The 15,994-nt window shown below is 35.6% G+C and overlaps 1 protein-coding gene and 1 long non-coding RNA gene across 3 annotated transcripts in view; one reads left to right on the top strand and one right to left on the bottom strand.

Moving 5' to 3' along the window:
- The window catches only part of LOC107586355 (cytochrome b-c1 complex subunit 1, mitochondrial), a 41,154-nt gene extending 30,675 nt beyond the window's left edge, over positions 1 to 10,479 (top strand). Inside the window, exons 9-13 of the mRNA XM_016273678.1 lie at positions 7,695 to 7,855; positions 7,953 to 8,038; positions 9,198 to 9,286; positions 9,402 to 9,477; positions 10,072 to 10,479. Of these exons, the coding sequence (XP_016129164.1) occupies positions 7,695 to 7,855; positions 7,953 to 8,038; positions 9,198 to 9,286; positions 9,402 to 9,477; positions 10,072 to 10,136 (477 nt within the window). The 3' untranslated portion in view covers positions 10,137 to 10,479. The remainder of the gene's footprint in view (positions 1 to 7,694; positions 7,856 to 7,952; positions 8,039 to 9,197; positions 9,287 to 9,401; positions 9,478 to 10,071) is intronic.
- A 256-nt stretch (positions 10,480 to 10,735) lies between these two features.
- LOC107586356 (uncharacterized) overlaps positions 10,736 to 15,994 on the bottom strand; it is an 8,400-nt gene continuing 3,141 nt past the window's right edge. For both annotated transcript variants that reach the window (XR_001609350.1, XR_001609349.1), the window contains 2 exons: positions 12,199 to 12,235; positions 10,736 to 12,130 (listed from right to left, as the gene is read on the bottom strand). This is a non-coding gene — a long non-coding RNA (uncharacterized lncRNA). The remainder of the gene's footprint in view (positions 12,131 to 12,198; positions 12,236 to 15,994) is intronic.

The following is a 15,994-nucleotide window of genomic DNA, read 5'->3' on the forward strand; positions in this document are numbered from 1 at the left end:
TGTGTGTATATTTTTTTTTTTTTTTTATATATATATATATATATATATATATATATATATATATATATATATAAATTAAGAGTGCAAAACATACAGTGAACACAAAAACAGCAAAATAAACAGTGATGACCATCTGACAATAATAGTAGTAGTATTCAGCTGGTGTGGTGCGTTAAAATCAGCATGCGGTGCATTAAAAACATTTGTGGTATATGTTGGGTGCAGATTTTATTTAGTTATATTTATATATTTTAGGTATATATATTTAGTGTTATGATCTTCATTAAACCATTACCGTCCTTATATAAAATATCATCCCATCAACATCATCTTATTACTGCTCAATGTTTCTATGATATTAATAATGATAATAATACTAAAATTGAAAACAATATTGAATACACTCATAGTATTATTAAAACCTTGTATAAATATGTATAATAATATGTGAATAAATAAATTATTAGGATGAGTGTGTCAGATTTGTAAAAGTTGAATGAGGTCTGATCTGGAGTGTTGTGGTTCCGAAGTATAGTTGTAAGGAGGTGAGAAATGTTCTAGGGAAATGTAGTCTGTGTGCAAATTTTTCCAATGCGTTATGTGAATAGTGTTTCGGGATTTCCAGTTCAAGAAGATAGTTTTCTTGGTGATGGCTAAAGCTACGAGGAGTATCCTTTTGTTTATTATTTCCTGATTGTTGATAGAGCACCCAGTAGACAGAGTAAGGGGGATAATGGGATGTGCCATTTGATTGTTGAAGTTATGATTTTATTTGAATTTGTTATAATTTTGTATATTTTGGAGAGTAATTTTTTTTGGGAGGATATACAGTATTAACCAAATCTGCTACTGCAGAAGGAAGGTGAAGATTGATGGTTCTGGTGTTGATTTTAGATGAAACAACTGATTTGAGTTGCAAATATTTTAAGAATTAATTGCTCCCGATACTGTACTCCTGGGCTAAGTAGGAAAATGAAACCAGGTTGTTAGACTGAAAAATTTGATTAATATGTGTGATGCCCTTTTCTGCCCATTTATGGAAATGTAATGTTTTTTTGTTGCTTGTGAAGTCAGGGTTGTTCCAAAGCGGGGTGAGGTTAGGTGGAGCCTGATTGGAGTTTGTGATTTGGTGATATTTCCACCAGGCTGTCAGAGCCGAAGCTATTGTCAAGGCTTTGAAGCATGGGTGGTGTTTAATGGACTGACTGAGAAAAGGGATGTCTGATATGTGCAAGTTTTCGCAGAGTGATTGTTCTATATCTAGCCATATGGTGTCTGACTGAGTGGGGTGAGTCCATTTATATATGTATTGAAGTTGGTTTGCTAGTGAGTAATGGTAAAAATGTGGGGCTTCTAAGCCTCCTAAAGATTTGGGTTTTTGTAAAGTGCTTAATTTTATCCGTGGTGGTTTATTTTTCCAGTAGAATCATGTGATGATGGATGGAGTCTAAAGATTTGAACCAAGTGAGAGAAGGTTGGGTTGGGATCATTGACAATAAGTAGTTTATTTTTGGGAGTACTGTCATTTTGATTATAGCTATTCTGCCCTGGATGGAGAGTGGTAAATTGAGCCAGCGGTGAAGTTCATCATCTAATGTTTTCAGTAAAGGAGTGAAGTTGAGTCCAGTCAGCTCTGACAGCCTGGAGGAAACCTTAACACCTATATAGGTGATGTGACCTGTGCATAGGGGAATGGGAGATATCTGGGCTGCCACATCCCATTTGGTTTGATGTAGGGGAAGAATTGAGGATTTATTTCAATTTATTGCCTAATCTGAGATTGTAGAGTATGAATCAATGGTTTTAGTTATTTCTTGCAGAGATGATTGAGGATTTAGCAAAAAGAGTAAAATGTCATCAGCATATAAACTAATCTTATGTTGTGTTTGTGGTGTGTGGATTCCTCTGATGAGTGGGTTCTGGCAGATGGCTGCTGCTAAGGGTTCAATGAAGATGGTGAATAAAGAAGGAGAGAGTGGGCATCCTTGCCTAGTCCCCCTGTGCAGTGTGAAGCTTTGTGATGTTAATCCATTGGTGGTGACTGTGGCAGAAAGTGTTGTGTATAAAATCTTGATCCAATTAATAAACGACTCCCCAAAGTCAAATTTTTGTAATGTGGTGAATACAAAATTCCAGTTGACTCTGTCGAAAGCTTTTTCTGCATCTAAAGTGACTATAATGGTGTTTTCCTGTTGTAGTGATGAATAATGGATTAAATCGTATAGTCTGCGTGTTTTGTTGGATCCCTGCCTACCTTTGATGAAACCGGTTTGATCTGGGTGGATTATGAATTGGATAATTTTTTCAATTCTATGTGCAAGAACAAGAACTGATTATTTTGATGTCTACGTTGATGAGAGATATAGGACGGTAGTTTGACGGAAGGGTTGGATCTTTATTAGGTTTGGGGATGAGTGAAATAGTGGCTGTGTTCATGTGCACTGGTAATCTTAAGTTTTCTTTTATTTCTGTTATTGCTCTGATGAATAATGGAAATAAAATGGACCAGAAGTGTTTATAGAACTCAGCAGGGAAGCCATCGGGTCCTGGTGCTTTATTGTTAGGCATTCGGCTCAGGGCGATATGAAGTTCTTTTTCTGTAATTGGTTGGTCCAGTGCGTTGATTTGTTCGGTGTTAAGTTTTGGGAGTTGAATATTATTGAAAAATGAATTATTATCCTCTTGTCTTGTGTTATTATCAGATGAATAAAGTGTAGCATAGAAGTTTCGGAATATTGTATTTATTTCTTGTGGAGAGTTGGTAGGCTTCCCTGCTGAGTCCTTAATAGTTGCAATTGTTACTTTTAATTTGATTGGCCAAATATTTACTGGATTTGTTGCTGTGATGGAAGGTTTGTTGACGTTGTCTATGAATTAGAAATTGAGTTATTTTATTGATGATTTTGTTTAGCAGGAATTTTATTTGTCTTAGTTCATTATATATTACTTCTGTTGGGTTATTTGCATGTAATATTTCAAGTTCTTTTATTTTTTCTTCTAGTCTGATTTCTTCTTGTTTTTCTATTTTCTTTTTATGGACTGAGAATATGATATGATTTTACCTCGTAGTACTGCTTTGCCTGTTTCCCAAAGCAATGAAGCTGATGACTTTGGAGAGTCATTTATTTCTAGGAAGGATGTCCACTCTCTTTTAAGATAACTGTCAAACTCTGGGTCTTTAAGGAGAGATGTTAAAGCGCCATCTACTGGTGTATTTATGTAAATTAGCTGGATTCCATATGAGTGTTATTGGAGCGTGGTCACTGATGCTGATGGGTGGATTTTTGTATTCAGAGATATTTGGTATGATTGAGTTACTAGTTAGGAAAAAGTCGATGCGGGAGTAGCTATGATGAACCGGTGAGTAAAATGTATATTCTCTGTTAGTTGGATGCTGTAGCCTCCAACCATCGTTGAGGCCAAAATCTCTCATGAACTGTATTATTGTGTCAGTGGATTGCCAGTGTCGTTTATTGCTTGTGGATCTGTATCCAAAATGTATCACCACCCTGCCCGACGAGCTATCTTGAACAGTGATATAAAATTCATTCCTTGATTTGCGTTGTTCACTGGCTTGTAGGGGTAAAATGGATCATAGTTGATCGTTTCGCATATCCTTGCATCTGAATGAACACATACGCACAAAATTATCTCAAAATAACTGTCTCTGCAAGTATTCTTGTGTAAACAGTCGGTTATGTCTTAAGTGAACGTAAACAGTGGTGAAAGAAATATCAAGTGTATCATTATATTGGATCCTGCATTCGGTCTTAAAGGGGCAGCAGCCTATAAATACATGCTGTTCAATAAGCGCCACCTGACAGTCAGACAGTGACATTTGACAAGTCTGACAAGTTAAAATCAGACCATTCTGTTTTTTGCTTCAAATTTTGAAATTATACAACCTAATTGCAATCTAAATAACATGTATTTAGCATCTTTGTTTGGATCGTGATTAAAATTCAGTGGTTGATTTTAAATGGAAAAAGCACAGCCAAAGCCCTAGTTTGTTTATATGAAGAGATTTTATTTGTATTATTTAATTATTTGATTTGGGATTTGTTTAAAATCTTCAAGTTAGTTTTATTATTTGACATTATAATTTCACAAAAAAATTAGCAGCATTTTGTTGGAGAAATAATAAAAGGACACCTTAATTTGTCTTAAATCTCATTTGTTAAAAAGAAAAATTGTGAGAAAATTGGATTGTGAAATCAGTATCGTGAATCGTATTGCATCGCGAGTTGAGTGAATCGTTACATCCCTATATGCTACTAGTTTTTGCTGTGTGTGGTATCAAAGAAGTATTCTGTTATTTAAATAATAAAGAACCATATTTTTTTTGCTCATCTGCAAAATGATTTAGCAGGAATTTTATTTGTCTTAGTTCATTATATATTACTTCTGTTGGGTTATTTGCATGTAATATTTCAAGTTCTTTTATTTTTTCTTCTAGTCTGATTTCTTCTTGTTTTTCTATTTTCTTTTTATGGACTGAGAATATGATATGATTTTACCTCGTAGTACTGCTTTGCCTGTTTCCCAAAGCAATGAAGCTGATGACTTTGGAGAGTCATTTATTTCTAGGAAGGATGTCCACTCTCTTTTAAGATAACTGTCAAACTCTGGGTCTTTAAGGAGAGATGTGGTAAAGCGCCATCTACTGGTGTATTTATGTAAATTAGCTGGATTCCATATGAGTGTTATTGGAGCGTGGTCACTGATGCTGATGGGTGGATTTTTGTATTCAGAGATATTTGGTATGATTGAGTTACTAGTTAGGAAAAAGTCGATGCGGGAGTAGCTATGATGAACCGGTGAGTAAAATGTATATTCTCTGTTAGTTGGATGCTGTAGCCTCCAACCATCGTTGAGGCCAAAATCTCTCATGAACTGTATTATTGTGTCAGTGGATTGCCAGTGTCGTTTATTGCTTGTGGATCTGTATCCAAAATGTATCACCACCCTGCCCGACGAGCTATCTTGAACAGTGATATAAAATTCATTCCTTGATTTGCGTTGTTCACTGGCTTGTAGGGGTAAAATGGATCATAGTTGATCGTTTCGCATATCCTTGCATCTGAATGAACACATACGCACAAAATTATCTCAAAATAACTGTCTCTGCAAGTATTCTTGTGTAAACAGTCGGTTATGTCTTAAGTGAACGTAAACAGTGGTGAAAGAAATATCAAGTGTATCATTATATTGGATCCTGCATTCGGTCTTAAAGGGGCAGCAGCCTATAAATACATGCTGTTCAATAAGCGCCACCTGACAGTCAGACAGTGACATTTGACAAGTCTGACAAGTTAAAATCAGACCATTCTGTTTTTTGCTTCAAATTTTGAAATTATACAACCTAATTGCAATCTAAATAACATGTATTTAGCATCTTTGTTTGGATCGTGATTAAAATTCAGTGGTTGATTTTAAATGGAAAAAGCACAGCCAAAGCCCTAGTTTGTTTATATGAAGAGATTTTATTTGTATTATTTAATTATTTGATTTGGGATTTGTTTAAAATCTTCAAGTTAGTTTTATTATTTGACATTATAATTTCACAAAAAAATTAGCAGCATTTTGTTGGAGAAATAATAAAAGGACACCTTAATTTGTCTTAAATCTCATTTGTTAAAAAGAAAAATTGTGAGAAAATTGGATTGTGAAATCAGTATCGTGAATCGTATTGCATCGCGAGTTGAGTGAATCGTTACATCCCTATATGCTACTAGTTTTTGCTGTGTGTGGTATCAAAGAAGTATTCTGTTATTTAAATAATAAAGAACCATATTTTTTTTGCTCATCTGCAAAATGATGTGTATTTATGTAAATTAGCTGGATTCCATATGAGTGTTATTGGAGCGTGGTCACTGATGCTGATGGGTGGATTTTTGTATTCAGAGATATTTGGTATGATTGAGTTACTAGTTAGGAAAAAGTCGATGCGGGAGTAGCTATGATGAACCGGTGAGTAAAATGTATATTCTCTGTTAGTTGGATGCTGTAGCCTCCAACCATCGTTGAGGCCAAAATCTCTCATGAACTGTATTATTGTGTCAGTGGATTGCCAGTGTCGTTTATTGCTTGTGGATCTGTATCCAAAATGTATCACCACCCTGCCCGACGAGCTATCTTGAACAGTGATATAAAATTCATTCCTTGATTTGCGTTGTTCACTGGCTTGTAGGGGTAAAATGGATCATAGTTGATCGTTTCGCATATCCTTGCATCTGAATGAACACATACGCACAAAATTATCTCAAAATAACTGTCTCTGCAAGTATTCTTGTGTAAACAGTCGGTTATGTCTTAAGTGAACGTAAACAGTGGTGAAAGAAATATCAAGTGTATCATTATATTGGATCCTGCATTCGGTCTTAAAGGGGCAGCAGCCTATAAATACATGCTGTTCAATAAGCGCCACCTGACAGTCAGACAGTGACATTTGACAAGTCTGACAAGTTAAAATCAGACCATTCTGTTTTTTGCTTCAAATTTTGAAATTATACAACCTAATTGCAATCTAAATAACATGTATTTAGCATCTTTGTTTGGATCGTGATTAAAATTCAGTGGTTGATTTTAAATGGAAAAAGCACAGCCAAAGCCCTAGTTTGTTTATATGAAGAGATTTTATTTGTATTATTTAATTATTTGATTTGGGATTTGTTTAAAATCTTCAAGTTAGTTTTATTATTTGACATTATAATTTCACAAAAAAATTAGCAGCATTTTGTTGGAGAAATAATAAAAGGACACCTTAATTTGTCTTAAATCTCATTTGTTAAAAAGAAAAATTGTGAGAAAATTGGATTGTGAAATCAGTATCGTGAATCGTATTGCATCGCGAGTTGAGTGAATCGTTACATCCCTATATGCTACTAGTTTTTGCTGTGTGTGGTATCAAAGAAGTATTCTGTTATTTAAATAATAAAGAACCATATTTTTTTTGCTCATCTGCAAAATGATCCAGTCTGTTACTCAAAATCTGATATGATAACGCAATATGATCCGAGCCGTGGGTTTTGTGATCCGTTGAACCCCTACTCTCTTGACTTGTTATTTGAAGAAAAAAAGCAATCACTGAAGTTTTTAATCGTGCTGATTTGTCCGCAGTGAAGTTCAGCCGATGTCTTTTTTTTTTCTGGCTATTTAAATTAATTTTGGGCTACCAAAATCTGAAGAATGTCTGCCCGAAGGGCTACCAGTGATTTTGACATTTTGCGAGCCCTGCTAAAGGTAAAATTGGGGAAATCATTATACACCATTAAATATCCAATACTGGCCAATGTATATCTAATATTGACCAATACTGGTAGATTTCATTGGTGTCGGTTCCATAAAAAATAACTGATATCATACTGATATATTGTGCATTCCTACGTTTATTAGTTGCTTTCTTAAGGATGTTAAAATCAATCTTATTTGGCATTTTAGACTAGTGAAATGCAGCTGCGTATGTCAGTTTTTATGATAGCCACTGTTGATATTATTTCTATTATTTTCTTTCCTACTATTCCTAGTATAAACATTACCGCCATGTATACACAGTGGTTTATTTTGTAAATTAAGTTTAATCTGTAAATTAGCTGAGCATGACACAAATTGTAATTTATCAGGTAAAATGGTGGTTGCATTAGGATCATGACATAATACTAATTTTTTTTGTTTTTCTCTTGTATGTTTTATAGCACTTAAGCAGTCGCCTGGCTCGCCTGGCTGCAGAGTTGAACCTGTGTCACAGTTTCCAGGCTTTCCACTCTTCATACAGTGACACTGGACTGCTGGGTATTTATTTTGTTACAGACAAACATAAAATAGAGGACATGATGCATTGGGCTCAGAATGCCTGGTAAGTTCAGCTACAACATGCCGAGAAGATAGGATTGTCATCCAATGTTTTGTAGTTGTATTTGAGGTGATGTGCTCTTGATGTTTATGTCCTACAGGATGAATTTGTGCACCACAGTGACTGAGAGTGATGTGGCTCGAGCCAAGAATGCTTTGAAGGCCAGCTTAGTGGGACAGCTCAATGGTTATAAACATTCTTACTCTTATAAACAGTCCATACATTCTCTCTTTTTACATCAAAACATAGTCATAGTCCTAGTAAAAAAATATTAGATTTTTCGGATGTTTCACTTGAATTACTGTTAATTATAGTGCTGTATCCAGTAGCTTTGTTAACAATATTTTTTTTGTTTTTAAAACAGTAAGTTCATGATATGTGGTATAGATATGGATCTGTATTTGGAAATAAAAAAAGTAATGTTCTTGTTTAGGGATGGCTCAATAACAGTGTCATTCAAGCTACAGCAAGCATTTGTGTATAAACTAGTACTGTCAAACGATTAATTGCATCCAAAATAAAAGTTTTTGTTTACATAGTCAGTTTATTTTTGTGTGTGTACTGTGTATATTTATTATGTATATATACTGTATAAAGACACACACACAGCATATATTTTGAAAATATTTACATGCATTTACATGTATATATTATATCATATATAAATATATTTAATATATAAACGTAACATATTTTTATTAAATATATACATGCATGTGTGTATTTATATATACATAATAAATATACACTACACACATTATGTAAACAAAAACTTATTTTGGATGCGATTAATCGTTTGACAGCACTAGTATAAACCCTTTTGATGTATGTTTTTAACAATGTTAGCATCTCATGTTGATCTTTGAGGATTATTTCAAAATCTAATCTGCATTTTATTTGCACTTGATTAATTGCGATCATCTGATGCAAGTAAATTATTTCATAAATAAGTAATCACTTATTAGTACTCGACACAAAGTCTTTAAAAGGGAATATTTTTATATCCAGCAGATGATCGTGGTTAAAAACAAGCCCAAAAACAATGTAACTGTACCTCACAGCACAACTTGACTTACCTTTGCTAATTTTTTGGTTACATACCAACCAATTTTTGGAGATATTGGAGAAAAATAAATCATTATGATAATTTAATTTTATCTGGTGTTGTGCAATTAGTACATCAGCTGCAGATATATTGTATACTTCACCTTTAAACTATAGTGGCAGTAGAGATTGTCAGACTTTTTTTTGCTGTAATATTGACTTAACACCTCTCAGAACTGACTGCTTCTACACGCACACACTCACTTTAATTCTGTAACATATTTCTTCTTTCTGTCCTCAGGAACTACACCTGTTTGTGATGACATTGGCAGGCACATACTAAATTATGGTCGCCGCATCCCATTGGCAGAGTGGGATGCCAGAATTGAGGTAAATTGTCCATGTTGGCAAACTCACAGTGGCTGAATGACTGCACTCTTTAAGGTTACATTTAATTGTTAATTTTTATTTTAAGAATACATTTTTGCCCGTTTGCTGCTTCTAGGCGGTGACTCCCAGGATTGTCCGGGATGTCTGCTCTAAATACATATATGACAAATGCCCAACTGTGTCTGCAGTTGGTGAGTCAGTTTATTTTTATATTTAATATGCATTGTTTGTTTATAATTTTTTGTCGGGAGTGAATGATTATTTAGTGGAATTCTCTTTTATATTAGCATGACACATAATTAAGGAATTTAACTAGTAACCAGTGTAGTGATTATAATATGGCTGATAATGTTGAACTTTTTTTTCTCATTCAAGACAAGGGTGCATGTTTGACATACAGTGTCATACAGTGCTTAAGCTGTAGTGCTCACTTTAGCTTCGGATGACAGTATTTTTACCATCTGCTATCATGATTACTTAACTTTTTTTTTGTTCTAAAATGAATTGGCGATAATCAAATTGAGCTCATCTAAGGATCAGTTATTAATCATTAACATACCTAATATGGTTATTTTCTGGATCTAGCTGCAGCTTATTTACAGGGACATTTGGTACAATAATTAATTTGGCTATCAGACTTTAATGTAAGGAAATTGGACATTTCATGGAAATTGCTAGACATCCATCCCAATGTTATGGTATTGAAATTGACATTACGAATTTTAAAATTTCACTTGTATTAACAACTGAATTTTTGTAACCTTGCAATTGTTTCTTTTATGCAGGTCCAATAGAGCAGCTGCCAGATTATAACAGAATGAGAAGTGCTATGTACTGGCTCCGATTTTAAATGTTACTTGGGCTGTCAGCCCTCACTGATGTGATGTGTCCTTCATTTTTGTACCCCTATCTTGTATGAATTTGATGAGTAGCGTATTTGCCCATTTGTTTTCGTAGCCATCTTTCAAGCTCAGACGAAGAGAGAGAAGAGAATTTGGTACATTTACATCTAGAATGTCAGACATGAGAAGAGAATTTGGTACATTTACATCTAGAATTTCAGACATGCCACAGAGCTATGAATATATGTGATGTTTTATTTGTCCATTTTGTATATAGCAATAGCTCTTATTCCGACTTCAAATAAAACCGTCACATCAAGTTTTTAAAAAAAATTTTTATTTGTTTTAAACCCATTCAGTTTTTCCAGTAAACAGGAAAGGTAATTTTCAAGGAACTGTTAAAATGACAGCTGTTAAAATATATTTTTTTCTTCCAATTAAGGATGCTTAGCTGTTCTTGCCATTATCAAAATAAGCAGAGTATATACATTTTAATATTCAAGTTGGTGAGTATTCTGGGAATATCAATTTAGTGATTTTGTTAAAGGGACTTTAAGACTTGTGCAAACGCTGCCATGTCCATACATATATATTTTTTTAATCACATGGACAACCATGATGTTTGATGCAACTGCTGTGACAGAAATGGACCTAATTGCAATGGTTATCACAAATGTGTGCAGCTGCAGATTAAACATGATCAGGAAAGCAAAAGCAAAAACTTTAAGCTTCTAATAAATGTATTTTGTTAATTCTAAGCCTAATTAAACAGTAAATGCACAAGGTACTTTAAAAGTCATGGATTTTTAGATCACCAGGGTGATCTTGTCTATGTTTTCCAGTCCCCCCCCCCCTCAGAGTAAGAAATAAGTATTTTTATTTTAACTGTGGTAAAACATACTACTGAATTAGACCATACTACACCCATAAATTATTTCAAAACCAGTGACCTACCTTTTCATGTAGAAATATTAGTCATTTATGCATCTTAAATCATTTCAGTATTTGTGTTCATATTTTGACCTATAACGCTTTCACATATTCATAAATGGCAGTTGGTTTACAATAAATAAAAGTACAGAACCAAAAGCCTGAGACTGCAAAAGCACCTGGACCAGATCTGTTTCTCTCATGTTTCAAATAAGTTATTTCACTGAAATAGTCTGTAGATATAATTCTGCCTCTGCAACATTATTTCCAGCAAACAACAAAGTTAGGTCATTCTCCAAGCGCTCATCCAACTCATTCCTGAAAACACAGGCAATGAATAATGTCACTTTCATTAAAATTGTTAAAATGAAGGAATCTTGTGAAAAATATACATACTGCATATAGACAATACTTGACAGTTTTGCAACAGATTTCATCATAACTATGGTAGCCAGTAAAAAGTCTGGGGTGGACGACTCCTCTCATCTCTCAGAACCTTGACTGGATACTTCTGTAGGCGCTGAATCAAACCTTTCATCAAGCCAAACTGAATCAACTTCCTAAAGCAACACAAAATATCAAAGTAGAATAATTATTTTATATAGAATATTAATTTCTTACAGATCACACTAGCATTTAACCAACAGCCAAATAAGCCAATAGGACACAAAAGCATTCTTAAGGTAAAATCTTTACAGTATTGTTCTTCTGTAGTTTAAGAACACTCAAATGGCATGTTAATTATGGGTATTCAAGTGTGAACAACAATCAAATTCAAATGGCCTTGCCTTTCATCCACCCTCTGTAACTGGTGAGAATAGCGGGAACAGTCGTACCTGGGGTGAGACCACAGTACAACTTGAAAACATCCCTGAGATTTGTCCTTTGGCCTGGAGATATACAGTAAAATGTCTTCTGTGTCTACTCATACATGTTGCAAAAAAAACATGTATTTGGAATCGATGAACTTGCTTACCTAGCTTACTATACCTAGCTGTATACACTCTTCCTGAAGGCACTTCTGATCTATTAAGTTTTGTACTTTAGGTGTTGTGCAGTAAACATTTGAGTACTGTAGGATAGGAAAACCAAAAAAAACTTAAGTATTTATAATACAATTCTGAAGAAACAAAAATTTACCTGGAATATGGATACCAGAGTTACCACTTCATAATACCTGTGAAACAATACAATTGTTCAGTCCATGACTTGTCACACTTCTGCTGCTATTACATGTATATGTACTTTCTGCTTCACTTTAAAAATTGTAATGATCTTTTTATGGTTTTAGCGCATTCATTAATGCTATTTTCATTTTAAATTCTTTATATTTTAATAAGGTGCTAGATTTTGATGCATTCATCATAGTATCTATACATTTTTGTCAAGAGTAGAGATTGAGACCATATGCCAGAAGCAGGAGGTAGATCAAAATGACAATAATACTGTCGGTTACATAAAACTTGAGCTGTCATCTAACAACTGTCATACAACTCTGACAGCATTTCTGTGATATAATGATTGGTTTTCAAGGCAACATTGGATCATTAGACTTTTCTCCAGAAGCAGAGCTGTAAGGATTGAAATTTCCCATAATAATAAGAACACCAGTGCCCTGTACCATGATGGTGGTTGAGCAAATTTAGGATTATGAGATTAGTTTTGAGTTGACAAAACCAAACCAATCCACTCAGGCTCTGTTGCTACCATGATGCTGATCATCAACTCGGGATTTGGTTCCGAGTTCATGGAGGGAATGCACATAAAATGTGATGTCATTAGCAAACAGCCAATCGTATGCCTTAAAACATATACAAACTGCAATTCACTTCTCCAGCGAGTCACTCTCTTCTGCCAAACAATTACAAGATTGAAAATTATGAAGAATTTAAGAGCAAGCGAAGCTGGGGGAGTGGCTTTATTGCATCAGAGATGTGTCACTTTGCTCACATTTAATGTTGCAAAGTCTTACCCAGAACTATGGAGCTTATAATAGTCAAGTCACCTTTATTTATATAGTGCTTTTAACAATACAGATTGTCAAAGCAACTGTACAGCATTAATTAGGAAAATAGTGTGTCAATAATGCAAAGTGACAATAGTAAACACTCATTTTTCAGTTAAAAGGCAGTTCATCATTGAACTGAGCTGGATGATGACGACATCACTGAATTCAGTTTAAATGGTATCTGTGCAATCAAGTCAATGATGATGTCGCTGGAAATGAAGTGTGCCCAACTAAGCAAGCCAGAGGCGACAGCACCAAGGAACCAAAACTCCATCGGTGACAGAATGGAGAAAAAACCTTGGGAGAAACCAGGCTCAGTCGGGGGGCCAGTTCTCCTCTGGCCAGACGAAACCAGCAGTTCAATTCCAGGCTGCAGCAAAGTCACATTGTGCAGAGGACTCAACTGGCTCCTGTGGTCTTGTCTGAGACTAGGTCTTTACTGGGGATCATCTTGTTGTCCTGGTCTCTGCTGACTTTCAGGGCTGTAGAGGTCCTCTCTAGGTGCTGATCCACCATCTGGTCTGGATACGTACTGGAGCCGGGTGACCATCTGATCTGGATACAGACTGGATCTGGTGGCTACGGTGACCTCGGAATAAGAGAGAAACAGACTAATATTAGCGTAGATGCCATTCTTCTAGCGATGTAGCAAGTACATCGGGTGTTATGGAAAGTGTTCCCGGTTCCGGTTGACCTAATTAATGCAGCCTAAAAATCCTTTAACAGATTTGAATATTAGAAAGGTGTTGTGTAAGCCAAGAGATGGGTCTTTAATCTAGATTTAAACTGACAGGGTGTGTCTGCCTCCTGAACAATGTTAGGTAGGTTGTTCCAGAGTTTGGGTGCTAAATAGGAAAAAGGATCTTCCGCCCGCAGTTGATTTTGATATTCTAGGTATCAAATTGCTAGTTTTGAGAATGCAGCGGACATGGAGGACTATAATGTAACAAGAGCTCGTTCAAATACTGAGGTGTTAAACCATTCAGGGCTTTATAAGCAATAAAGCAAGATTTTAAAATCTATACGATGTTTAATAGGTAGTCAGTGCAGTGTTGACAGACCCGGGCTAATATGGTCATACTTCCTGGTTCTAGTAAGAACTCTAGCCGTTGCATTTTGGACCAGCTGGAGTTTAAGCGTGCAGAACAACCACCCAATAAAGCATTACAGTAATCTAACCTTGAGGTCATAAATGCATGGATTAACATTTCTGCAATTGACATTGAGAGCATAAGTCATAATTTAGATATTTTTTCCATCAAAAATATATGACAAATTGAATTTGTATTGTGTAAATTTGAATTATCATCATGTCATTTAACTAAACTGAATATTATGTGGCATTTAAAAGGTGAGGTATGTATTTTTTCAAAAACGCTTTAGAAAATTGAGTCAGGCCGAGTACCAAAACAAACTTGTAGCCAATCAGCAGTAAGGGGTGTGTCTACTCATGATGCGGAGGAGAGAGCGCTCAGTGCACATTAGCCGAGCAGAGCAACAACAGAAAGATAGAGATGACGGATAAACAAAAGAGGAAAATGTCTGCGGAACAAAAGGTGGCCTAGGATAAAGGCAAGAAGTAGGACCCGTGTAGATATCGGATCAGCTTTCCAGCACTGGAGAGAACTCAAAGAGCGGAAGGCCTACGATTGGTTGCTTGGTTTCTTCTCAATAGATGAGTAACACCGTGTCTACACCGGAAGCGACAGTGGTTTCTTCCGTGCCGCAACAGCTAAAGTCGGTCTACACTGGACACGATAAAGCGACCACTGAAAAATCATAAAATCGAACGCAGCAGCGGTTTTCTGTCTGGGATTTGTCGGGTCGCGCCACGCCGCATCCAGTGTACACAGCATCACTGATTAGGAGTTCTATAGTATTTTGCGCGTGTCCAGTATAGACACGGTGTAACATTGTTTTTGCTTTGTTTCGCAGCATTAATCGTTGCCTGGGTTGTGTACGTATGTGTGGGGTGGAGCTATCAAAATAGGGCTGAGACCCTTTTGGTGTAGAGGCGTGTTTGTTTCGGTGATTTGAAATATCAACATTGGCTACCAGAAATCACTTACCCCACCTTTAACATAGTTCTGCATTAGATTTTTTTGAACTTGATTATTAAACATTTGAAATTGAATACAACTGAATATTTTTATGGCAGAGTTTTATAGACGTATTTTCAAACAGCGATTTTTTTTTTTGTTCTGAAATCTTAAACTGCAAATATCCAGTTTTTAAAAATACAGCTTCGAGTTTAAGATGAAGAGGAAATTCAGAATATCAAATTCAATACGCAGAAATTCAGATCGTACAGAAAGTAGGTCAGAGGTAATCCACAGGAAAGGGTAGATGATCTCCGAAAAGTCAAACGAAGCATTTTGGTCAGATAGTAGTTTTCTGGAGTGAGCGTGTGGTTTAAGATCTACCTGGTCATGAGTCGCCCAGAGGTAGCCTAAGTGATATGGCCTCTTGGGCGGGCCTTGACCATTCAAAGCGGCCAAGGTTCCCAGACCTTCTGCCGTCAGTCTGAAGGTCTGGCTACACAAAACTACTATGGCAATAAACACTGATAAAAACAGAGCCACTTTCATGGTGCCTAAAACCTAGGCACAAACTAAACTGAAATCTACCTGGCTAGCCAGCTAAAATTGCTTCATGGAGGCTTCATATGTGAACTCAGACTGTAAACAGTTAATCCGTGCATGTTATATTTATATTATATGACCTTGTTTAACCCTTGTATGGTGTTTGGGTCTGTGGGACCAGTTTTCACTTTTTGTCAAAAGAAAAATTGTACGATTATTTTTCTCAAACCCATACTCATTGGCCTTAGCTCATTTTCTGTGAACAACATATCAGAACAAATTTTCAATGACCACTCACTGTACACCCCCCCCCCCACTTATATCCCCCCATACTTCCTTACATTTT

The sequence above is a fragment of the Sinocyclocheilus grahami genome, unplaced genomic scaffold (assembly GCF_001515645.1).
Source record: "Sinocyclocheilus grahami isolate Dianchi unplaced genomic scaffold, SAMN03320097.WGS_v1.1 scaffold80.1, whole genome shotgun sequence".
Lineage (NCBI taxonomy): Eukaryota > Metazoa > Chordata > Actinopteri > Cypriniformes > Cyprinidae > Sinocyclocheilus > Sinocyclocheilus grahami.